This window comes from Corvus moneduloides, chromosome 7 (genome assembly GCF_009650955.1).
Source record: "Corvus moneduloides isolate bCorMon1 chromosome 7, bCorMon1.pri, whole genome shotgun sequence".
NCBI classification, from domain to species: Eukaryota; Metazoa; Chordata; class Aves; order Passeriformes; family Corvidae; genus Corvus; species Corvus moneduloides.
Window position 1 is genome coordinate 20335942 of NC_045482.1, and position 24702 is coordinate 20360643.

At 38.1% G+C, this 24702-nt stretch overlaps 1 protein-coding gene across 11 annotated transcripts in view; it reads right to left on the bottom strand.

Moving 5' to 3' along the window:
* Positions 1-244: 244 nt before the first annotated feature.
* The window catches only part of B3GALT1 (beta-1,3-galactosyltransferase 1), a 187806-nt gene continuing 163348 nt past the window's right edge, over positions 245-24702 (bottom strand). For 5 of the 11 annotated variants that reach the window (XM_032113824.1, XM_032113825.1, XM_032113829.1 and 2 more), the window contains 3 exons: positions 11840-11912; positions 5647-5685; positions 245-5070 (listed from right to left, as the gene is read on the bottom strand). In XM_032113824.1, coding sequence (XP_031969715.1) covers positions 3861-4841 — 981 coding nt within the window. In that variant the 5' untranslated portion in view covers positions 4842-5070; positions 5647-5685; positions 11840-11912 and the 3' untranslated portion in view covers positions 245-3860. Of the gene's footprint in view, positions 5071-5646; positions 5686-8250; positions 8341-9654; positions 9841-11839; positions 11913-21858; positions 22175-24702 lie in introns of those variants that run through there. The other 6 variants (XM_032113835.1, XM_032113834.1, XM_032113831.1 and 3 more) reach the window with 5 other exon arrangements.

Here is a 24702-nt window from a genome sequence, read left to right on the forward strand (position 1 = left end):
TCTTTGGCTTCAGATGAAGTAGTACACCTGATCTGTGTGGACATCAGCTTGATGAAGTTGTTGCACAAATGATGAATAAAAGTAATATTTTGGTTTTTTATTTTTTTCAAATTTTTTTTAAAATCTGCTTTTACAGCACAATATTCTTCCTCATGAAAAATGAGCCAATTCACTGATACTGTGTTTTCAGGTAATACAGTTTACATTTCTAGAAAGAAGCGAAGAAGAAAACTTACAGGGCACCTTCAATTTTTCACTTGATTTTTATTATTATTTGACATTGATACAAAAAAATAGTATCTTGATTAGCAGCTTTGCTGGCAATCCCACAAAACTGTAAATAATACATTAATCTAAAAGAATGCACTCCTACAGACACTATAGATAAAACAATATATACAGTTTAGACAAATAAATACATAAGTACAGCCAGTCATATATAATGATACACCTAAAGTTCGGTTACTGTTGACAAGCTTTTCTAGTTAATTACACTCTTCATTTACAGATTGCCATTGCTGTCTACATTATAAAGACAAAAAAAATCTCAAAGAATCAAAATTGATACTTAACATTATTATTAGGAAATATGGAAAATGAACCTTGAGACGTCTGTTTAAATACTCTCATGGTTTTACCAAAATAAAAAAGAAAAAACACTTTTGTGAAAAAATTCCTCCTAAAGAGAGGCACTTCCTCCCCAGCTGCTTCACTTAATGTGCTTTGTTCATATGCATTTTGGAAACAAAATATGATTACAGTCACTTTTGAAGTGACTAGAAGCCAGCATGTATAACCAAGTTGTCATTTGTCCCATGCCCAATGAAACAAAATGACCTTTAAGTAATGTACATGTTTTTTTGAGTAAAGGAAGTCTATTGAAAACATTTGTTTCTTAACAGTATCCCACATGGCACAAATACTACTGACTGGAAGGGACAGCTGTCCATATGAGTAGATGTATTGCTACCTTTCTATATCCAGGTTCCAATACTGAAACTTCTGAGCAAAGAGAAAACAATAAATCTAAGTGTAACGAGCTAGTGAAGTCTGATATCAGAAAACTAATAGAAGTAGAAAATTAGGCTTTTGTTGTGTTGTTTTCAATTCACTTGACAGCAAAAGAAAAAGTATCTTGTACATTCAAAAGTTAGGGCACACATGCTTAAGGCTCTTGAAACACTGGACAAATATAATGCCTCACTCAACTCCATGCATAACAGAATGCTACATAGCAAGCAGACTTACACATATATACAGCTGAATACAGAAGAAAATGCCTTAGAAATATGTACATCAGTTTCAAGATGAACATTTACATTTCTGTTGAAGGTCTATCTATTTATAAATGGCAGGAAATACATTTTTTCAGATACTATTTTCTAGGTGTACCTTGCAATTATTAATGCAAGTCTACTTGTACTAGGAGAAATTCAAGGCTGCCATGCTACTTGAGCCCTGAGGTATCTGGATTGGGAGCCCTGCTGTCCTCCTGATTACTAACCAAAGGCCACAGAAGCATCAGCAGAAGTAAGGCAACCAAATCCATTTGCTTGTGATTCAGAACCCCCAAATTACTACACAGTGCAGAGGGATAGCAGAAGTGATTGCAGCCTGTGGGTTCAAATTACTACAAAGTGTGTTCTGGGTAGGATGGCATCTGTGCTGTCTGATTTACCCAAGGGCTGGGCATGAATTTCACCCTCATTTCCATTCATAAACAAGAATATTGTGGGACTTGTGTAAGGAAATCTGAACTTCACCCAATCTGCATGTTATATATTCACGTACACAATTTTAGTTGTACCTTGGGAGTCCTGAGTTTGATAGGACATAGCAGCTTTAAGAAGGACTAGATTGACTAGCGAAGGATAACTCTTAATTACGCTGCAAGAGATTTAGTGTTTTTATAAAAACTACTGGGGTTTTGTTTTGGGTTGTTTTTATTTATGAAGGGTACACAAGCTCCTGTTAACAGTAACTCCTAGGCTGCCTGTTGTGTAGCTTCACCTTTAGATCTGACATTGATTTGCTTGAGATGGCTCCTGCTAGTGACTTAGAGGCCAGGTACACTTTACCTTATTTACAAGTAGTTTCTTTTGAAATGATAGTGCTGCATCTGTGAACAAGACTAACAATTTGCCATGAAACTGCAAACCTTTTAGGGTAGCATCTTCATTCCTCTGTTACTGTTGTAAAGTGCTGTGTACATCTATGGCAAAATCAGGTCAAAGTTTCCCTTTAAATTCTTCTTCAGTTAACTTCTGACAACTTTATAGACATCCTGAATAACATACAGACTTAACAGTTTTGCATATGTTACATATAATGCCAGCTGCAATGAATGAGACTTTGTGTGTGCTGAGGATGGTGTGAGTAACCTACAGCTAATAATATATTTGGTGAGATTTGGTTTTTTGTAACTTGTGTGAGTTCTTCATTCCAAGTTGCTTGCTGAGCAGTATCATATTTCACCTCTTTGTTATAAGGTGGTACCAAATAGAGATGGCCTGAATTTATCGAAGAGTTTTCATAACATTTCATAAACATTCATATTCAAAATACATATAAGCACATTATGAAACTTGAATAAATCTTGTGGACTTGATTTCTGTTGCATGTCCAGGGGATCTCCTGAGTGGGGCCTCAGTGTGTGTTGACTGTGATGAGTAAACTGAGGGCTTTAAAAGGTTTTTAAGAAGGCTAGATTTTGGGGGATTTTAATAGGTTTTTCTTTAAAAGCCCTCTATTTTGCTGTGAAATGTGTACATAACTGTTATGTACTCTGTTGTCCAATCAACAGAAATTGATTGCATCCTTTTATTTGACTAAATTCTTCTTTTCTATGCCATTAAAAATCTGTTAGAATCTTGATCCTATATGTACTGCAGCAAAAAGTAAAGCTTCCCCTTAAAAAGCTGCTTTTGTGTTACTTGTTTTTAGGTTAATAGTGCACTGACTGATCTTGAAGAAATATGCTGCTTATTGACACTTTTTGCATTCAATATAATTATATATTGCTATGGAGAATCCATTGATACTAGTGAGAGACAGTGCCTTGCTTTGAAATGAAAAGTTAAGATATTCATGCTTTTCCCATATATTTTTAAGATAGTTTTTCATACATCTCTCCTGTCTTATTTCACCTACAGATTCTACTTCATTTTTAAATTGTGTTACATATTTTATGGGCTATTTTAGGAAGTGTAAAGAAATGGGTTATTCTGAAATAATTTAAAGAAATACTATTTTATGGATGAAAGTATATTTCAGTGTGTGGGTTTGTTTCTAAGGCCAATGAAACTTTGATGTTCTTACCTGTCTAAATTCTGCTATTACGCCATTAGGAAGCTATTTGGGAATTACATATGTACTGTAAAATACACATGTCAAAGTAGGTGTATAAGTTCAGTGCAAATGTATACTGCTTAATTTATTAACAATGCTCCAAATAGAGATGGTTGTAGGGCGTCAAAAAAAGAATAAAAGTATGTTTGTAATTCTTCATTTCTTAGAAGCCTGAGTCTTATCTCAGAGGCTGGGGTGTGAATTGTTAAGCAGCTCATAATAGTTTATTATTGTCCTTTTACACACAGATGCAAGAATGGATATGTGCAATAGATGATAATATACAAAATCTGAGATTTGACTCTAGATCCTTTCAGTTGGCATAATGTCCTTATGAAAAAGAGCCTGAAGTTTGTAAACCAGTAGTCAAAGCGAGAATGAAAAATCAGTCATTAAAAATCCTCTCACAGTTAATATCCCACAGTTTAACCTGTAAATCAGCAGATCACTTTGTCAAAAAATAACCAAACTCAACCAAAATTTAAAAAAAGGTATTTACATTTGTAAAAATCTTAACATCTGAGATGTTTCTTGCTGGACATGTCATTCCAAATTCTGTGCATTTCTTCTGGTGTTATCTGGTGCACTGTGATCACCCTGCGGTACCTGCACAAGCTGTAGGCCATTTTCCAGTGATTGAAGCCACTGTTTTGGAAGGGGTGAATGCCCAGCTTCCGAAGGCAGAGTCCAACGTACACATCTTCAAGATGAAGAAGTCTGGTATGAAGGGAGGTTTTATAAATCAGTTCTGCTACATCAGCTGAAAAAATGTAGCCAGTGCCTGAACAGAAGGGTGGGTAATTGCTGTCGGGATACAAATCTCTGGGCATGTACCACTTACTGCGAACATCCCTTATTGGTCCTCCATTTATAACATAACCAGTGAAGTACCTTCTCCTTGGCTTGGTGTTAGGTTTGAGCAGCTTATAAATAAGATTGTCCATATTTACAAAAATATCGCTGTCTGTCTTCATAACATACTTTGCTTTTGAACAAAATGTTGCTACCCACCTCATCCCCATCAACGTTTTCAGAGTGAGGTTATGGTAAGAGTCGATAAAATCCTCCACAATAATGTCATGAAAAATTTGGCTTTCTTGCTCTACCATTTGATTTAACACAGGATCTGCATTTTTTCCAAGAAGAAACAGTGTGGCAATTTTAATTCCTTTAAAGTTGTTTTCATCTCCCCATGTTTCTCGAATGGCTTGCCTTGCATCAAACTCTTTGTGAGTCGTACTGATAAGAATGACCAAGAACGGGGCGTTCTTCTCACATTTGTTGGGTTCATTGATAAGGAAGTCAAAGGAATGTGGATTTATAGGTCGAGTTCTTATGTTGCCAAAGGAAACGTTTTTTCTGGCTATGGATATGCTACTGACCTGTCTGTGGCCCGTGTAGGAAGAAGTAGGACGAGTTATACTTAAGTACCAAAGAGCGCTTGCCCAGCAAACTACTGTCAAAATGTATAAACATGAGACCTTTGAAGCCATTGTTCCTCTAGCTCTTCTATTTCATGTGATGAACAAATAGCCTTTGTACGGTGAGTGCACCTGTATCCTGGAGAGGCAGCATATTATCAATGAAACTTGAAAGTTCGATATAGAAAAGTAACTCTGTAATCATTCATGGATCTCAAATAGGAGCTATTAACCCTGATGGTACTCAGCTTTTCTTCTTTTACTAGCAGCAGCTTCCATTTCTTGGAATTTTCTGTTATTTCTGAAAAATATGAAGAAAAATTTTCCATTGCGAGATTATAAAAGCCTAAGGCAAGAAAAATGAGCTTATATATGGTTGGCCATTAATAAGCTAAGTGTCTTAATGCATTTCTCAGATATTCCTTTTTTTCTCATGAGGGATCAAAATGCATAATAGCATACTGGAATAGAGCAGCGTAACTGAGGTAATGCCTTTATAATTGGTAATTTCTCGCAGATGGTTTTAAGTAAAAGAAAGAAAGTGTGCATAGCATGTTGACCATTTAGATAATTTTAAAGGTATATGAAAATAATTTTATGGTTTTGAGCATTTTCTTGCTTCCTAGAATTTCTTCTGGCCAGTCTTTCAAAATGTGCTATGGAACATTTTAAAATTATTTAAAGAGTGAAAAATAGTGTACTTTATTCTAGGATCGACAACATCTGTGGCAGCTATGCACCCAAAAACCTACAAATCTAATTTGGTCTAAATGTTAATGTCTTTCCTGCTAACAAGAACACGCTTTGGTGGAAATCAGACAGAATGGAACTGACTGGGAAAGGTACAGAAGAGAGAGAGATATGTAAGCTGTCTTACCCATGTAAAGATCAGCACTCGAGTAGACTCCGTAAAACTCTAAAAATAAATTAACACAGTTCAGTTATTCTTGTTGCCTTCCTTCTCCTCTCCCCCCAGACCAGTCTTTCAATGAGCAAACATCATTTGTGTACCATGAAAGATAAATCACCATGGCAGCCTAGTAATGGTGGCACTTTGCTGGCTGGTGTGCAGAGAGTTGCCTGCCTGGACAGGCAGGGTTCCTGCACTGGCAGCCCTATCCTGTGCTGTTCCAGTCTTGCCTCTAGCATCAGGTAGCTTTGAGACTTTCCTGGATCGAGGGCATGTGCCAGCCCTGAACCTTCCATTACTCTTAGCAAGTTTGCTGGGAACCAGTTTTGTTTATCATCATTTTGTGGATGAGACAAGCTGCCTCAAGCCTGCCAGCTCAGTGCTGACTCCTCCAAGGCACATCAGTAGCTGCAGAGTGCCTGTAGGCTCCACCTTCCTGAGTTTTACTGTTGCATTACTTCAGAGCTAAAGGATAGTAGAAGCATGCAACAGAGGAGCTTTCTGCAAGAGTCTCTGAAATATTTAACATTTACTTTGGAAAGAACAAAATATGTATTCAGGTAAAAAATAGAAGCCCTGTCTTAGAAATGTCCTCTCTGGTTTCACACCACCGACACGTTGCAGCCAGACGCCCCTCTAGTCAGGCAATCGGAGTGAAAGGACAGTTAGGTACCCTGTGTCATCATTTCACTCCGAGGCTTAAGAACAGCAGAGAAACAACCTGAACATTTGCTAAGTCTATACAGACTGTCATCTCCTCATAAAGTCTTATAGCTAGTCTTCATTAATGCACTTTTAATTATTTAATGACCAGAACCCACCTACTGCTCTTCCCTTTCACAAAATAGGGTAATGTGAATTTTTTGCCTGTTTCAGAGCTTCATCACTTTTAATTGGTTTTGCCCTATAATTGGGGCAATTTAATGAGGTAGAGGTGGGCTGTGATCTCCTTCATTACTTGTCACAGGACTCAGGGTTTGTGATCTTTTCCTACCTAGCAGTAGCAGCAAATGTTTGGGAGCAGTGCATTTAAGTGAGACCTTTAATTGCTCCATAGGACTGCAGAACCCAATGATCTTGGCAGGGCAGACACATGTACATCCTTGTAAATAAATACAGTTGTGATAAATATATACACAGGTGCTACTGTAATGTCTGGAGAGGAGATGTATCATGCTTTATCAACCTGCTGTGATACAGTTCTGAGAAAGGCAAAACCCATCCCTGATCTGGTAAGTTGGTTTTGTTTCTGGCTTCACTGGGAAGCTCTGCTAATGCTCCCACTGGCAATGCCAGTGAGGAAAACCACCAAGTGCAAAAAGCCATAATGTAATGAAGACAAGAGTGTAAAGTCTAGAAAACTGTGTTAATAAAGAAAGAAGTACAGCAGTCATTGATTGGAGATGTAGAGTGAGAGATATGTAGGTCAGTGTGTTTAATGGACTCCAGCATTAAGGTCTCACAAATGAATGCAATATTCTCCATATGATGTATTATTTTAGGAAACTATATATCGCATTATCTAAAAGTGTATGATGTCCTACCTCTTTTCCCTCATAAGGGCAGGTGCATTAGTTACCATGAGCACTGTGCAGATATCTGAGGGAAAGGAAAATTGTAACCAATGCTTCTTACAAACTGCAAAATTACATAAAATAGCTTTTCAGTCCAGCAATGTCATGGCTGTGACATCCAATCTTGTGTGCTCTGAAAGGATTAGAAGCAATAAAAGCCTTACTCCATTTTGAAGAAACTTTTTGAGCTTTTGTAGGGAATTTTTTTTCTCAGATATGAAATCTGTAGGTAACTATGTGGGATGAATGTTACTTGTATTGGCCCCTGGATTGCTGTTTCCTGAAAAAGGTTTCTCTTTTTCTGTTGTGTACTTGGTGGTGGTTTATTTTTTTTGGTTTTTTTTTTTTTTTTTTGGTTTACTTTGCCTTTTAAAAAGAAAAATAAGAGTTGACATGGTGTGCTTTGGTTTGGAGTGTTTTACACCAACCCTGCAGAATTTTTGAGCAAAGTGTAGGTGTAGTGGTTAAGAGTGAGCTGGCTGTAGTTTTCTGATGAGTGAAATTTTAAATTTAATTATTTTTTGGGAAGATTGAGGCGAAAACCAAAACGAAAGCTCCCTCCTATTCCTCCTCACAGGAAGTCTCTCTGCTATTCCAGCTCTTGTGAGATGAAAATGTAAAAATTAAAGTTCATGTTCCTTCTTTACTTGAGCTTTTTGCTACACATGGGGAAGAGATTTGAAAGAAAACAGCGTAAGCAAAATTGGCAAATAGTGTAAATACAATACCAAATTAGCTGAGAAGTCTTGGTCTATAATTTAGGTGAGATTATTTTTGCCTCCAGGACCAATCTCTCTTCTGCTTTGTAGTATCACAGAGGGGGTTGGATAAGTAGCTATGTTGTGTATTTTTTTGGCCACAGGGCAAATGCTCCTACAAATTATTTCTGGTAACATTGGTCCTGCCCAGTAATTTCAGTAATGTTTAGCTTGCACGGACAAGAAAATACATAGCTTGATTAGGCAGAGAAATATGAACTAAGCAGTGAAATACTTACTTAGTGATGTTTTAGCAGACAAGAATTTCAGAGGTTGCCAAATTCTATTATTAAAGATGATGCTAATTAATCAAGATCCTAAACAAGCACCTGCAACATAGGAATAATTCTAGGAATTTTGCAAAATTATTCACAGTATCAAAGTCTGTGACAGCAAACCTTTTTGTTGTCATATGTTGTGACCTGAAACAAATTTACAGCCTTGTGGGACTTGTATATCAAGGATGTGACTTAAAAGGAATGAAACCAGAGTCTAAAATTAATGTACTCAAATTGTAGTGAATTAAAAAATTTGTGTTAATTACTCATTTGGAAAAGAGGAGTAATAATGTATGTGAACTAAGATCACTATGATCAGAATAACAACTGAAAACACTTCAATGCCCATGTTACTTTACTTCCTTTAGCAGTTTGCCCAGAAGTTGTTCAGAATATTTTTAACGTCACCAGTAGTAAATATTTATTAGTAAAAACTCCCTTCAATATTTGTGTAGCAAATTAATTTATATATTGTATTTTAGTCCTGATAATGGATTCAGTATATCATCACTATAAGGATGACTTTTTTTTTTCAGTTGTGCCATGATCTTCTTGAATTTGGTGTTGAAATTCAAAGACCTTCTAACCAGGAGCATATAGGATGTCACAGGGAGAGTGGAAAGCTTTTATCAGCTTTGGATTTTGCCTGTTGGAATAGACTTTATCACATTTGGGGGCAATTACACAGGCAAAGGAAGCTGTCACCTTCTTTCTTGTCTTCTTTGGAGTGAAAGAAAGCTTTCTAGCAGGGCAGTGGCAGTGTTTAAGCTCTTGGATCCTTGCTTATAGAATTGTTTTAATTCAATCTGTCCCTTTTTCTAACCTGATAGTCATACTAGAAGTAATAAAAGGCTCAAGCACTGAGGATAGATGATTGCAAAAAGCAAATGTTCAGCATTGTGTTTCAGTACTGTGACACGAAGTTGTGGGCTTAATTGCACTATTCACAGCCCATGCTGTGCAAGCCGGAGAAGCCGCCCAGTCAGAGCACAGAAAGCTGTACTGTGTAACTTCTGTAAGTAATTGTCTTGATGAGGACTGTATTTGCAGCAAACCTTTTATGAGCTGACTGCACATCAAGAATAATCCTCCAGATAATGAGCACAGTTGAGAATCTTGTTAACTGTTCATGAGCAATTTTCAGGCAGACACCAAATGAGTTCAGCAAACGTTACTCATCATGGCAATATTTTGCCAATATTTTGGAATGCTGCTGTCTCTGCTGAGAGGCTGTTGATCTTTCTTTCAAGAAAGCCTGTCCTATGTAAATGTAAATTGCATTAAGGTATCTAGATCACAGTGGATACCCATGATAGAAACCACAGCTCTTGAAGCCTGGCTGGTTGTCACAATTGTAATCCATACCATGTCACTACTGCTGAGGGAGGTGCTGAGTGCAGGCAGTCAGGATGCTGAGTCCTGGGGAGATCCTGGGTGAGAAGCTGAGGGAGATCACAGCTGTTCATCCTGACACCCAGGAGTCTGTTATGCAGAGCACAACTGAGTCAAATTAACACTGTGCATCTCTGCCAAAATGTACCTTTTCCTTTCCTGGAAAAAACAGGGCATACAGCTGCTAAATTATTTAGTAAATGTAGCAAACTCCTCTCATTTTCCCTGAAGAGACGTTTTTGTAAGTTTTCTGTGATCATGGCTTTCATCTGTATATATACCAAGATGCTGAAATGTCTTCACCATTTATGAAGTCCTTAAATTACCTAAGGAAAAGTCTGTGATTATTACTGAATCTTGTTGAGAAGATAATTATACTGAACATTAAGAACACATCTACATGGAAATCTGGGGATCTGTTATGTTCTAGGCTGTATGTTTTCATAGTAATTTGTGGAGGAAATTCTGGACAGATGGCACAGGTAATTTAGCAGGAGATTGCAACCTCCTTTCTGGGAACTTCATTTAAGGTTTCTTAAATATTCTAAATGCTTTTTCTGCCTGGGTGTAATGGATCTGAAACCAAATCATTTCTGCAAAGAAAGACCTTTTTCTCTATAACATTGTGGAAAGTGGCTGGAACAGATGGAGAAGCCACAGGCTTGGGCTGAAGGGAGGAAAGTACAAGTATTCATTTCAGGTCCATGATTTTTAGAAAAATAAATTCTTCTATTCAGGGGGCTCATAGCTGTCATATGTTAAAAGAGGCTGTCTTCCCTTCTCTTCCCTCAAAGACAATGAGGACAAATATTTACTGAATAATTCCTTCTTCACAGACACATTGATGATAGGCTTTACCCTAGGCAGCACCTGAATGTGAAAGTAAGTATTTGCATAAGTGCAAATTTCATGCTAACAGTTCTCTTTTCGTGAATGCTGATTTGCACATAGTTTTTATTGCAGTTCATCATTAAATTGAATACTTGATCTCTGGAAATAAATGTGGTGTTTATAAATTATTTTTCAATATTTACTACCTGCTCCTAATGTGAACAAAAGGTAAAAATGTACTGTCCGTTAGGGAATTTTACCAAAAGCTTCTCTTGGGAAAATGAAAGTTATAGAATTTTCAGCAAATGTGCCTGTGCTACTGAAAGTTCCCTAATCCTTAAAGAGCTACTGTAGTCTTTTAAAAGTTGTCTACATGAAAGTAAATCTGCTTGAGTTACATTTCTGTATTTTCTGCTTTAGATTTTTTCAATGAATCTATCTCTATAAAAACAGGATTATCTGCTTGTTTTCAAGACGTGCTGAAACAGCCCACATAAAACAACTAAACTACAATTTCATTGCTTGCTTTCTCATGTTTAAGAACAAATTACACAACTATTTTTTTCTCAGCAAAATAATTTACAAGTTAAAAAGTAAACAGTTTCCACCATGACTAAGCTGTCAAGTGCAATTTTCAATTGCAGACAATGAATCTGTTGAAAAAAGTACTTAGGAATATTTTGATTAACAAAACCACCAGATTTACCATGACTGAGGGGAATGGGATACATTACTTATTAGGAAATATGAGCTTGTCATGAAGGACATTACATAGAGATGGGATCTCACTGTTGGTTTGAGCAGCTTTTCTCTCTGGCTTGGTTTGTGCATCAGAAGCATTATAGCTATAACTTCCCCTTCAAGTTTTGCAGCTCAGGAAGTATTTTCTATGCTGAATTTTTCCCCCTGCTTCCTCTGAGCTAACCAGAAAAAAAAAAGTATTATTTTATAAAATATGATATTCACTTGACATTGAAATGGGATTTTATCCCATTTGGCACATTTCCAGTAGCCCTCTTACTGTTTTGGTTGTATTTTAAAACCGAGTCTCTCTGTCATGAGCATACAATGACTATGACCACTTAGTCACCAGTGGTATCACACAGCTGCTTCCATGTGGAAGGAGATGGAAGGACAGACCAGACAGACCCAAGGACTGTCTGTATGAGGGATAGGTTTCTAAAGTTTTAGCAAATCAGCTGTGCTTGGTCAGATACCAATCTAGAATGGTTATAAGCTAGATTTTACTCAACTCAAAATAATACTAGAACTTGAGACATGTCAGTCAGGTGTTGTCTTGCTGTAATGCTGATTGTAAGTGATTTACCTGGAGCCAGTTCATGGGAGTTTTGCTGCTGTCTTTAGTAGAAGGCGTTTTAAGCATATATCGTTTGCACTAACTAAAAGGGAGAGAAAAGAAATTAAAAACATAAAATGAAAGCACAGAATATTTTAAACCAGAAATCTTATTATTTTCTTTTTTTATCTTTTCTTTTAAATCACCCATGAGATGTCAAGGGCCAGATCTGTGCATTTTTCCCCATGAATGCTTTTCAGAAACATTTAAAAAACACTTTGTGGCTTCATGATGATAGGTGATTTGTGATTACACCAATCATGTCCTGCTACATTGGTAATGTGTAAATTGCATCTCAGTATGGTTATAAACTGATGCAAATAACATGTTTCACTTTGGGTTACCATAGCCACAACTGTTATTTTTTTCAGCTATTGTGCTGTGTTCTAGTGCAAAATCTCACAGCAAGGTTCCTTAGTGCATGTCACCACCAAATTGTTTACATCTAGTGAAAGTTTAGGACAAGGAAAAAAGAAAAGAAGCTTTCAGTTTTTTGAAAAAATTCAAGGGTGAAAACCTTTAGAACTGCTTTAATGTAGAATATTTATTACTCATGAAACAATTGTACATAATTTAAGAGTCTATATCTTAAGTTACCTTTGAGTAATAGGGTTTGAAATCAAGTGTACTGCTGTCTTTGTCTTAACCTTCTTAAATTTCACTATTATATTTCCTTTGCATTCACAGCAATGCCGTGAAACTGTGGTCTGGATTATGACACCAAGAATAGATGACAGTGGCCTTGATTATATAAATGCCTACCGTAGTGGCACTCCTATTCTCAATTAGTCTTTGTCAAAAAAGGAGGAGTAACAATTACGTGAAGACTGAAACACCTGTAATCACAGTGTCTGTGGTGATGATAACTCATCAAGTTGGATAATGAATCTACTTGCCATAATTCACATGCTATTGGGGGCATTGAAAGAAAAATACAAACAATTAAAGCTTTTTGGATTTACTGGGAAAAGTCCTAAAATAGTTTTGAGCCTGCTCATTAAGGTATCAGTCACGATGCTTGAGGAACTTGGCTTTTAACTTCATCAAAACTGGGGATGCTTCAGGCTGGAAACAGCTATATATAAATACATTGTTATAACCTCTTATTAATAGACAGTAACTGGCAAGATTCTGCAATGTCTCAGGCATATCTGTATAGTACCTATATTTACTGTAATTGTTATGTATCTTTACATGTGATTCTTGGAGAGCTATTTCTTTTTAAGGCTGAAAAGTAGCTAGAATTCATGTTATTTTCCCATTTCTTCCACAGCAATGAGGCTAGAAAATTTTGAAATTAGTGAATTTAGTTGATCATACAATAGCATAGATTTAACTTTTCTGTGTAAGGAAAAGGTTAGGTATTATCAGATATCCAAGGAAACTGTTGGATACTGTGACACTGTGTCTATGTGGCCTTTTTTCTTTCTTTTCCCTGGAAATATTCTTCATGTTGAGGAGTCCCTAGAGCCTTGACCTGTCCACGTACAAACAGATTGCAGTACAGTTTTTTTCATGTTTGGATTACTGTAATTAATGTGAAGCTATGTTGCAAAGCATTTGTCCCCATGAGCTGTTTATAAGTCAAGCTTCAGGTTTCTAAATCCCATTGTGAAGTTGTGATAAATTTAACACAGGCTGTTGCTTTTAAAATTGCATGTCTGTCACATCAACTGTAACTTGAAAAAATGCCACAACCAAACGAGTGACTTTTGTTTTCAACTTGGAAGATACAGTGCATACTTCAGCCAGATGACTTATTCTCAGATACGTGAAAAACATTTCCTAGACATACACTTTTTTCTTTTTTTTTTTCTTTTTTTTAGGCAATTGGTTAGTCATGATTGAGATCTCTCAGTTTACTCAGTTTATTTGGGCTCTCCTGGTCAGGGCTTTCTGAAAGCATTGCCTTAAGTCTGGCAGAGACACAGTTTCAGCTGTCCCGGGCAGGCGGTGGCTGCCTGCAGCTGGCTGTGCGCCCTCTCCTCCAGCTGGTTGGTATTCCTGGGGGCTCTCTCCCACACTGCTCCAGCTGCCACACAGAGCACCTGCAGCTCTTCCTGGGCTTCCCAAGCAAGTTACCTTGCAGAGAAGGGATAGGCCTGTTGGGAAAATGGGACTTCCTTGCTCTTTGACTGGAAAGAAGTGGAATTACTGCCTTAGATGTTCGCGTTAAATACCTGGAGTGGCACTTTTCTGCAGAAGTGTTGGTGTGGCCACCAGCCAACATAGGTGTTCACAGGCCCACTGACCTCAGCGTAGCTCAAGGCCAGCACTTCTGGCTCTTAGCTGTATATAATTGCCTTAGAATGAAGAAACAGGTTTCTTTTCACTTTGTCATAACTAAATGATAGATGGGTTTTTTCTCAAACTTAAATCAAAACCTACTTTTATTGGGGATTGAACAAGAAAAATTTCTGCTGCAGAAGAGAGGGCATTGTTTTTGCAAAGCTGTTAACATTTGAGAGCAAGCTAGCATCAGACTCTTTCAGCTAGCACATATGGAGCATTTCACAGACATGACCCCAGACTATTTGTCAGCGTTTAGTTTTCTGAAGCTTGCATTTGAATAGATGGTTGGGCAATATTACACTTAAATATTCACTCAACACAAGAGGCCATCTCTCTTGTGGCATGATTTAAAAATGGGCTTATAGTAACTGGAGTTTTTTGGATGAATCAAATAAAGTAGTGCATGCTGTAGTTATTTGGTAAATACATATCCTGATGGATCCATGGGAGTAAAACTGTCCTTATTCTTCTATGGTATTTCAAAAGTGCAGCAAATTGTGGCCTCAGCTGATACACAAGTTTGAAAAATACTGTTTGGGTTCATGAATGGGTTGCTGCCTACTTAGCTAAACTGAAAACCCATTCTGGGTTATCAGCTATGATATGCACTATGGTGCCTAGTCCACCCTCTTGCTCAAAAACCTTTTTATTTTTCCACTGTATCTCCTTTATGAGAATTGTGAAAACTGTGTATTAATCTCAGTGGAAGAAACTCGGGTGTCTCTGTAGAAAGCACAAGAAAACAGCTTGTCCATTTGTGCTCAGATTGGAATTTAACCTGACTTCTATGAGAATTGTTAAAAGTAAAAATTGAGGAAGTTTTCTTGCAAAGTGTTATTGATGAACATGCTGTAAGAACTTCTTTGTTAATAACTGTTATCTCCCAGCTGAGCAGAATATGTCTGATAATCTTAGGTATCTGATAAAGCAGCAGGAAGAATTGCATTTTGGTAAAGAGTAAAGCTGAATTCCTGTTTCAACTTACTTTTATAATTTATGTTATTAGAGATGTCCTTCATATATACTTTTAAAGCTTTCACTAGGGAGCATAAATTTCAAATCCCAAATATTGTGTGAGTAGTCAGGAATACTAACTGATTTGTTACATCTTTTGTTGGTGAGCGTTGTTAATTAGGAGTGCGTGCAGTGACTGGTAACTAGGAATATAGCTAAACAAACTTCTTCCTAATGTTTGTGCATATGTGCTTGTCTGTTTGTCACTAAATGTAACAGGGGCCATTTCTGTGGGCTCATTATGCTGATAGCACATTTTACTTTCTCTTTTTCCTATTGTGACTATGGAAGCATAACCAAAACTTCTCAGAATAATTGGAAACTCTCCAGTCGGCTTCTCCACCTGTAATTGCATTGGCTGATGTAGGTATAAATGTAGACTCATTTGTCTGTATTGAAGGATTTCTCAAAACAAAGGCAGAGAACTGTTATGTAAAGGATGACCTCAACTATATTCAGAGTTGAAAATAAGAGAAAACAGTTTTGCTCCTCCATATTGACTCTTACTGAAACTCTGCTGTGGCACAGGTAAAGTGTGTGATTACAGGGCAGCTCCAGAGAGGATTATGCAGCAACTGGCACACATTGTTGCTCAGTGTTTTCTGTTCCAACTCCTGGCCCTGCACAGGACACCCCAAGAGTCACACCATGTGCCTGACAGCATTGTCCAAATGTTTCTTGAACTCGGTCAGGCTTGGTGCTGTGAACACTTCCCTGGGGAGTCTATTCCAGTGCTCAACCACCCTCTAGGTAAAAACCCTTTTCTTGATATCTAAACTTCCCCTGACTCAGCTTCATGCCATTCCCTTGGATCCTGTCACTGGTCCTGAGAATGAAGAGACTGATGTTTGCCCCTCCAGTTCCCCTTGTGTTGAAGACCACAGTGAGGTTGCTCTGCTTTGGTGTCTTGTGCCTTGATTCTGATGCAGCTCAACAGAAAAAATTCTCTTTTTATCACCCACTTTTCTTTGGGATGTGTTGGATCCTGCTTGGATGGAAATGTAGTGCACCACTGATAGAAATCAACTTTGTGGCAATAAACAGTAAATATGTTCTGTCACTATGCTCAAGGGAATCATATGAAACCTTAGTTATCCATGTGTTTGAGGCCAAGCCTTAAGGAAAAAGAGGGTACATGAATATACAGTGTAAAAATATAGATTGCTTCTCTTCACTCTCCATCTGTGGACCTTCAAGAGCTCTATAAACACAAGCTCACTGAGCAGCTGTATACCCCAAGGAGGCAGAAAATACAGCAATAAAATATGCTAAGCAATTTAAGGGTCCAAATCTTGATACATACCTCAGGGTTGTAAGAATTAAATAGAGTAGTTTAACAGAGAGACATTCTTCGGGGAGACTTTTTTTTATAGAAGCAGCATAAGATCAAACTCCCCTTTTGATCATTTTCCAGGCTTTGGGGGTGCTTAGTCTTTGAGCAGAATCAGAAGAGATTGCTATATAAATAATGTGAACCTAGACCTCTGGAGGAAGATGTTTGGCTCATAGGGTGGCTGGAAACAACAGGGATTCTCCTGAGCTTGTTTTAACTCTGTAGAGGGCTCCCTCAACATCCTAAGCCCTTTTCTCACTTCTAGCAGTCTCCTTTCAGCATTATTTTAATCTGAAAGATCTCTTGAACAAAAGAGAGTTTAAAGCAGTCTGCAATCTTTGGTTCCATTTATTTCCCGGCTGCTCTGCTATCAAAGGCAGCATGACGCAAAAGTGAAAAGAAATGCAGTAAAGCAGCTGTCAGGCCAACTGTTGTGGGATCACACGGCCGCGGAAGGAACCCTCCTTTGCTGTGTGATGGAATACTTGACGTGGGCCTGCAGTCGATGACACAGCCATGGTCTGTCTCCACTGGCACTCTGTCCATCAAGGAAGCAGGTGTGCTCAGACTCACTAAAAATAATAATGCTTTGGGATTGCCTGTGGTTTTTCTCTATATATATCTAAAGTAAAAGCATGAAGTTATTTGGTGTCACAAATGATTTACTTTTATGGTTGTGGTTTGAAACAAATTGAGTTTTTAAAGTTTTAAAAAACTCATGCTCTTTCCATGGAAAAAGGCAGGAAGCATGAAAGTTGATGCAAACATCAGTAGTGCTTCGTCCTGCTGCTTGGGAGAAAAGGATTGACTTCCTGGCAGTCTCAGGGAAGTGGGGCAAGAGCTGCTGGAGAGGCAGGTGGTGTCTGGCTAAACCTTCCTGGGTACACAGAGGAAGTCAGGCAATCCTGCCTGGGTTGCAGAGTGAAGCCTCCCCATAGGGAATGGTTCAAGGTGAGAAGACAAATGATCTAAGTGCACAAAATTTCAATTTATTCTTGAAAAACCTTTCTTGCTAGATGCAGTGAAGAGTAATGCCACAAAACAAAGGGATGTAAATAACTTTTTGATTATCTTTTGTCTATGTGGTAACAATGTAACCAAAAGCTACTCCAGTACTTTTAATGAGAACTTCACTGCTTTGTTATTCTTTCTCATTCTTCCTTTGTCTTTTTCTTTGAAAAAAATTATTTCCCTGTCTGTATAGCTCAGAGTGTGTGTACTTTGCAAAGATGCTGCCATCTGCCATTTACTTTCCCTTTTAAGCTACATTCTTAGACATACATTTCAGGGAAAAGGAATTCAAGTGGTTGAGTTTATTTTCCTTTTGTGTGAACAACAATACAACAATAATTCCAGAGCCAGGCAGTACGGCTGCCTGAAATGCCAACTGCAAATCACCTTTTCAGCGAGGCATTAATTGATTCTGTGAAATATGCTGGGTCAAAACTTCATTTCAGTTCCTACTGCCATGCACTGGCTGGATCAATTAAACTCCATATAGCAAGTTTTTGAGATTAAGTCCAATAATTTTTTACTTTTCCTAACCCTTATTCCAGATCATTTTCCCTCCCTCTCAGCCCCTTGCTACACATGCCACTTGCAGCAGATAGGGGAGCAGTGGTGCCGCTGGGCACATGGCAGGGCCAAGGCTGCCTGTCCTTGGGTCACCCCAGGGCACCATGGGGCAGCCCCTCACCTCCAGCCAGGAAATGGCCCTCCCAGGAGGCAGGAACCCCTCAGTGAGTGAGGGGGATTTAACAGTCCCCTCCTTCACAGGGAGAGCGAGAGCAGGAGAAAGGGGGTCATCTTGCTCCTCCTCAACAGCTTGTGCCTTGTCTTTGGAGATGAGTGCTTCAAGAGCTGAGAAAAATACTACCTGAGATCAAGATGGGAAACATTTCTTTGTATCTGGGAAATTAGAGCCAGTGTGTCTGTAAGCTGGCACTGCCACACAAATACCCATGCATTCATTAATACTTTATGATGATTTTTAGTCTGATCTGTTCCCCAGTCAGATGTGCCTCATGGTCAAAAGCCTGGATCAGCACAGCCAAGGGTCATCATCAGCTTGAAACAAGAGGATGAGGCAAAACAGGGCAGACCTGTTTTCATGATCACACTCCTGCCTTAAATGAGTATCAGAGAGCTAGGGCTCCCTTACTCCCTTGAGAACTGAAGCAGTACCCCCAAGATTTCCTTACACAAGAGTATAAGACCAAGCACACAGCTCCTTTCCTCCTCTTGCATCAATTGCAAACAAATAAAAAACCAAAAAGCTTTTGGTTGGCTGCTAAATATTTAGGTTTAAATTTCAGTGATTACTGGAAAGTTTTGGAAAACAATTCAAGGACTTGTTGAGAATTAAGAAAAAAATACTCTCCCTTTAAAAATTTTTTTGCTTTCACAATAGCAAGTGATCCCTTGCATCCTTCGACTCTCCCAAGATCACTCTGAACTTAAACTGGAAATCTAATTGGATTTTAACAGGAATCTGGTCATGAATCCAACAGCTTTAAGGGGCATGAATAGTATAGCATTTGAGAATATGCTGCTATTTTGAAGATTGATGTGATTGTGTGATTTTGACAGAAAATGAAAACATAGTGAGAGGTGTCACAAGCCTCTGAATCAGCCAGATTCTTCTTAGAAGCCAAAGACAGTTTGGCTCAGGTAGGCTATTCTCCCACATATGCCTTTGCCAAAACAGAGTGTGTGCCAAGGCTTTTTTGCTATTGTTTTTTCCTCCAGATGGCATAATGAGGGATAGACTGCTGGTTGCTTGCCAAGGGTTGTACAATATTGTGGCAAAATGCAATCCCAAGCCTCAGTTTTGAAGGTAGCATATCAATCACTTATTCTTCAGGTTCCTATATTTCTTGCATGTAGGGTCAAACCTCTGTCATCAGGCCAAGCCTATTAACAAGTTTCATCGAAATGTTTTGAGAGCAACAAAATTTGGTATGTTTTCTCTCCAAATGTTGACTAAAGTGTCCACTGCTAGGAAGGTAAGAGCCAATATGTAGCTAATCCTCTTTAAGAATCTGTACCTCAAACCTAAATTGCTAAATTTCTCAGGTCAGCTAAAAATAATAATGCTTTGGGTTTGCCTGCGGTTTTTCTCTGTATACATATAAAGTAAAAGCAAGAAGTTATTTGGTGTCACAAATGATTTACTTTTATGGTTGTGGTTTGAAACAAATTGAGTTTTTAAAATTTTAAAAAATAATTTCTTGCACTTAAATGATGTTGTAATAATAAGTAGAACTAAAGAAGATTTTTTTACTAAAGGGTGTGTATTTTTTCACCAGATTGATATATACATCTTTCTCCTGTTGACATGCATTTTCAAAATAAACCTGATGTTAATTGCACCTTCCCTGGGTAACACAATGGCAGAATGATCCACCTTCTTTCTGTCAGGTGTTTGAGGGGGTAAAACACATCTAGGAACAAAGTTACTCCTTGAGAGTACCACATACACCCTATTTAGTCACTGTACTCGAGAAAACTTCCAATCTAGATAGGGTTAGTGACAAAACAGTCAAGGAAGTCAATCCTCCCTGTCATCTTTGGGTGTAACTTTATTTTATATAAACTGTTCTTGTTCTAGGTGTTCATTTGACCTTGCAGCAACCCAAGGCATCCAAAGTGATGGTGACTTCAGTGTGCTGACATTTATGATAATAAAAGCAATTTTAATATGGGATTATGCTGCCATTTTAATAAACTACTACAAATAGTCTCTCTCCTGTAGCAGGAGAGGGCAGGGTTGGTATTGAGTAATACTTTTTAAAGACTTCAGAATGACAGCCTGTATGACAAACACATGTAAGAAGATGGTTTTGCTATGAATTATAAAACAAAGGAAAAAGTTCTCCAAAAAACAAGATTAGTTTTTAAAAGTGACTTGACAAGCTAAGTACAAGTAAGCTTGCTCTCCAATTTAGGCTGTTTGGAAGGAGCATGGATGAGATTTTTAGCATCTTAGTGATATGACAACAGAAAAAATCTACAATCACTCTTTAGGTGCCCAGTACACTGTATTTGGAACACCAAAAGTATTTTCTTCTTCAAGAAATAATAGATTATTATCCTGGCTGGCAGGAATAACCTGTAAATTATATCTATATCTGGCACATATGGAAGAAAAGCCATCAGATAGTATCATACATGAAAAATTGGTTGCCTTGGTCTAGTAACAAAAGGTTTAGGCATAACATCTTTTAATCTGAGAAATGATGAAACCAGCAGTGGCAAAAATAACATTGCTAGTTTCCAAAAGTAGATATATTAGATTGAGAGGTAGGTCATTTGTCAGCCACCCTTTTAGATAAAATAAAATGGAAGATAAAAAAACATTTGCTCAGTATCCCAAAGCCAGGGACTGCAGCACAAGATTAAGTATTCTAAGGCATCTACCTCTTTCTCTGTATACCTCTAGAGACACTGAAGAAAATCTTAAATTTCAGCATGCTTCGGCATCTCAAGTTCTGGATGGACAGAGAGAGATTGCAGGGAGTTGTCTTTATACAGCTGACATCTGTAGCCTTGAATGTCATTCATAAATTAGGCTCCTATCAAATAACAGTGCCCCTAGGCATCTGCTGCTTAAAAACTGCGCTTCAGAGGGACTGAGCAACCTTCTGCAGGATGGATTAAGCATTTTACAGTGCTCATAAGAAACCAATCTGAAAAATAGGTACCAAACCAATTAAATCATCTTTGTTGGTGGATCTCCTTTAAGTCTTTAAAAATCTGCCGAGAGAAGTGTGAAGTTCCTTTTGCAGTATTTTTTGGAAATTGTTTAGCTATAACTTTACGTGATAGATGCAGAAAAGGAATGTAGTGCGCCACGTAATTCTTCCTTTCTTCTTTGGCAGTTGATCTTGAGTGCCCACAGAGCCCATTAAACTCATTTTGCTATAGCTTTACTATTGACATTGGAGATTAAATGCCAGGGTATGAAAGAATTATTTTTAAGGACTATGATTTTTTTGTTTCAATACAGCATTGTCAGGACCAAAAGACTGTAACAGTCTGCTGTGGTGTGTTACTTCAATCATTTCTTCTTGCCTAGGGAAAATATTTCTGATTAGCATAGTTACTGTCCCTTTGTTCCAAGGTTTATACAAAATTCAGCAGTGTTACTGCAACTGAACTTAATGGGAGCTGTGAGTGCTTGGGCCCTGGATTTTCCCTGTTTGCAGTGCTCACTTATCTCCTCTCGTCTGATAAGCTACAAAACAGAATAACTCCTTTACCAAAGCAGTGGTGACTCTTGGTGCTACAACACTATAGTAAAAGATTTTTCAGTCCTAAAACAATGCTTTGCACAGGTATTCTTACCCACCCAGTTGTCATTTACTCTGAAGGAGATGGAGGCTGAAGTCCTGGGTGCTTTAGAGGCTGGTCCAAGAGTGCCCACCTGGACTGCTCTCCATACAGCTGGCAGTGGGGGTGAGTCCAAAAGGAGGTCAAGAGCCAGTGCCTCGAGGTTTGACCTCTCATATTGGTTCTGGGGCAGCATCTCAGCAAATCTGTGTTGAGGCCTGGGAATCTAGTTCTGTATCTTTCTAAAAAAAACCCAGAAGAGTCCATGGAAATGGACTTCTGCAAGTGTAGGACACACATGTGTAAGTTAAACACATTTTTCAGTGTTTTTTCCTGCTCTGAAATGATCTTAAACTTTCAAGGGTAACATGTGGTTGAAGAGGTCTCATAAGGTGTTTATATAATTGTGATTGTATGCAGCCTAATAATACACTTTCTGCTCTACTGCTTGATGGAAACTTTTCCTTGATGTCCACTGGATATTAAGCAATTTAACGACTTGATGAGTAAGAATAAGGTGATTGCAGAAGTAGTCTCAGCCAGCTAAAAATAAGCATGCATCTCTCTTTGCTGCTCTGCTTTCTGTTTAAATGGTGCATTTAATTATAGGCATTGCATTTGGGAAGAGTTCTTTGGTTTGCAGCAGATACCCAACAATGTCATCTGACTTTTCTGTTACAGCAAAGACTTTGCCTGAGGGTTTGCCTGAACAATGTTATATTTTTTATCCCACCCAGTGCATAAGAAGACCTTCAGGGAGCAAACCCAGCCCAGGTTCAGCATCTATTGCTGAAGTCACCTAGGACTCACAACTTGCTTGGAGTGCAGTGCTCTCTCAGTGGCTTAAGAGGGGGGTTTTGGCCAAGATTGTGGCTGTCTTTCCTCTTACTTTTGTGGGGTTATTGTAGTCTGCCTGGGCCTCCCAGTGTAAATAGCATTTACACAAACCCTGTTGTCAGCAGTTACTTTAGGAGAGATTCTTCCTTTCTGCTGCTCACTCACCCTCTTTGCTCCAAGATTATGTGCGCATACAGATACAACTTCCAGTTACAGTTTTGACTTCTAAATTTATGAATGTGTGTCAAGCCTCTTGTGCTACTGCTGTTGCTGTCATCTCTCTTTCATCTCTAGTGGGATGGCACTTGTGACATTTGCAAGCTTTTTGTTGCTTAGTCTCTTTCTTCAAGAGCACCCAAGATGGTATTAAACACTTCTGAAATGGCTCCACACTGTGTTCCTGGTATGTTTTTAGGCCTGTAGTTTGGCTGATTTTTTCTTTTTTTAGATCCTAGATTGATTTGTTAGATACAGATGGAAGAAATATAGTTCTTTACTGTGACCCCTGTCTTGCCCCATGGCAGCCTAGTTAACTACTGATCAGCAGCTACAGCTGTAGACTCCAAACATGAGAAATCCGGCATGTGTTCTGAGGAAAAGCTAATTTACCAAGGATCATTTGGAAGTCCTGCTGATGCCTGGTTTTCTGTCTCTGGTGTCTATAATTGGCCTGGGCAATGCATGGCTGTTTGTATCTCACACCATACACTGCTTTATTTCTCTGGTAAAGGTTAACTGTTAAACTGATTAATTGTCTGATGCCAACACATTAGATTGAGCAGTGCCAGCTCTTGGATTTTGAGAAGATGCAGCACATTGACTTTATAAATGTAGCATCTGGCTTTTCCTATTTTAACATGTGACAGCATTTAAAGAGCTGGTTAGGCTTCTGGAATTTTAAATACCAGATGGGAATTTTATATTCCCTGTGTACTTTATTATGTCTAGTAAATACTGAAAGAAGTGGTGTCTGTCTCAAAGAGGACCTATGATTTTCAGCTCACAAATGAATGGGCCTTTATTTCTACTGCTACTTTCAGAATTCTCATTATCACCTCTGTCCCTTCACCACCCTAAGCCTTTTCCATGTCCAGCATGCCTGCTTATTGCTTCTATAACAGCTTTTTTAGGAGCAAGATGCTGCCTTCTTCTTTTGTTGTTACAGGAGCTAAACTTAAGAGCAAATGACAGATAGGAACTGGGCTGTGCCCAGATCAAGTTTTTAATGCTCTCAAGCATTTTAATATAAACACAGTTATTTTCAAATTAAATAAAGCCTTTAGAGTCTTTACTCTGCATTAGAAAAAACAAGATAAAAACCAAGCAGACTACAAGGCAAACAAAAATTTTTAAATGCCGGTGGACTTCTGATGTTCTCAATACAAGTTACTGTTCTGTGTTCTTTGTTATGCTTTACAAGCAACACAGAAATAAACCTTCTGTAGTCAAGATAAAGTGAGTCTCAGATTCTCCTGAGAGAATCTAAACTGCAGCAGGCACTGCATCTGCAGCTCCTGTGTGTCAACTGCTATACCTAGTCTGCAGTGGAGAGAAAAATAATCCATTTCTGATGAAATGGCTCTTTATGATGGGTAGTGTCAGTAGTAGAGATGCTGAGACACATGTAAAAATAAATATGTACAGTCCAATAGAAGAGCTCATTAGATAGTTGCAATAGTTGTTGGTCAGTGCAACTGTAATATTTTCTTTAATTTTTTAGCTAAAGATCTACATCTTCCTTAATGAGGATATTGCTTAAAGGGAAAATTAATGATCAGAATTTTTATATAAATGTATCCCCCAATATTACATTAATTTAGATTTGAATGTGTTTAGATGTGGAAAATGTTCATTTATTTTTAAAAAATAATAATTTTAAAGGCTTTAAAAAACATAAATATATCTTATTTTTTTTCTTATCATTAGAAATGTAAACACCACATAACTGGAGACAGAGTGCCTGTTCACTTGAGATTTACAGCTCACTATTGCATGCTCAGAAATAAGACACTCATCTGAGCTTCAG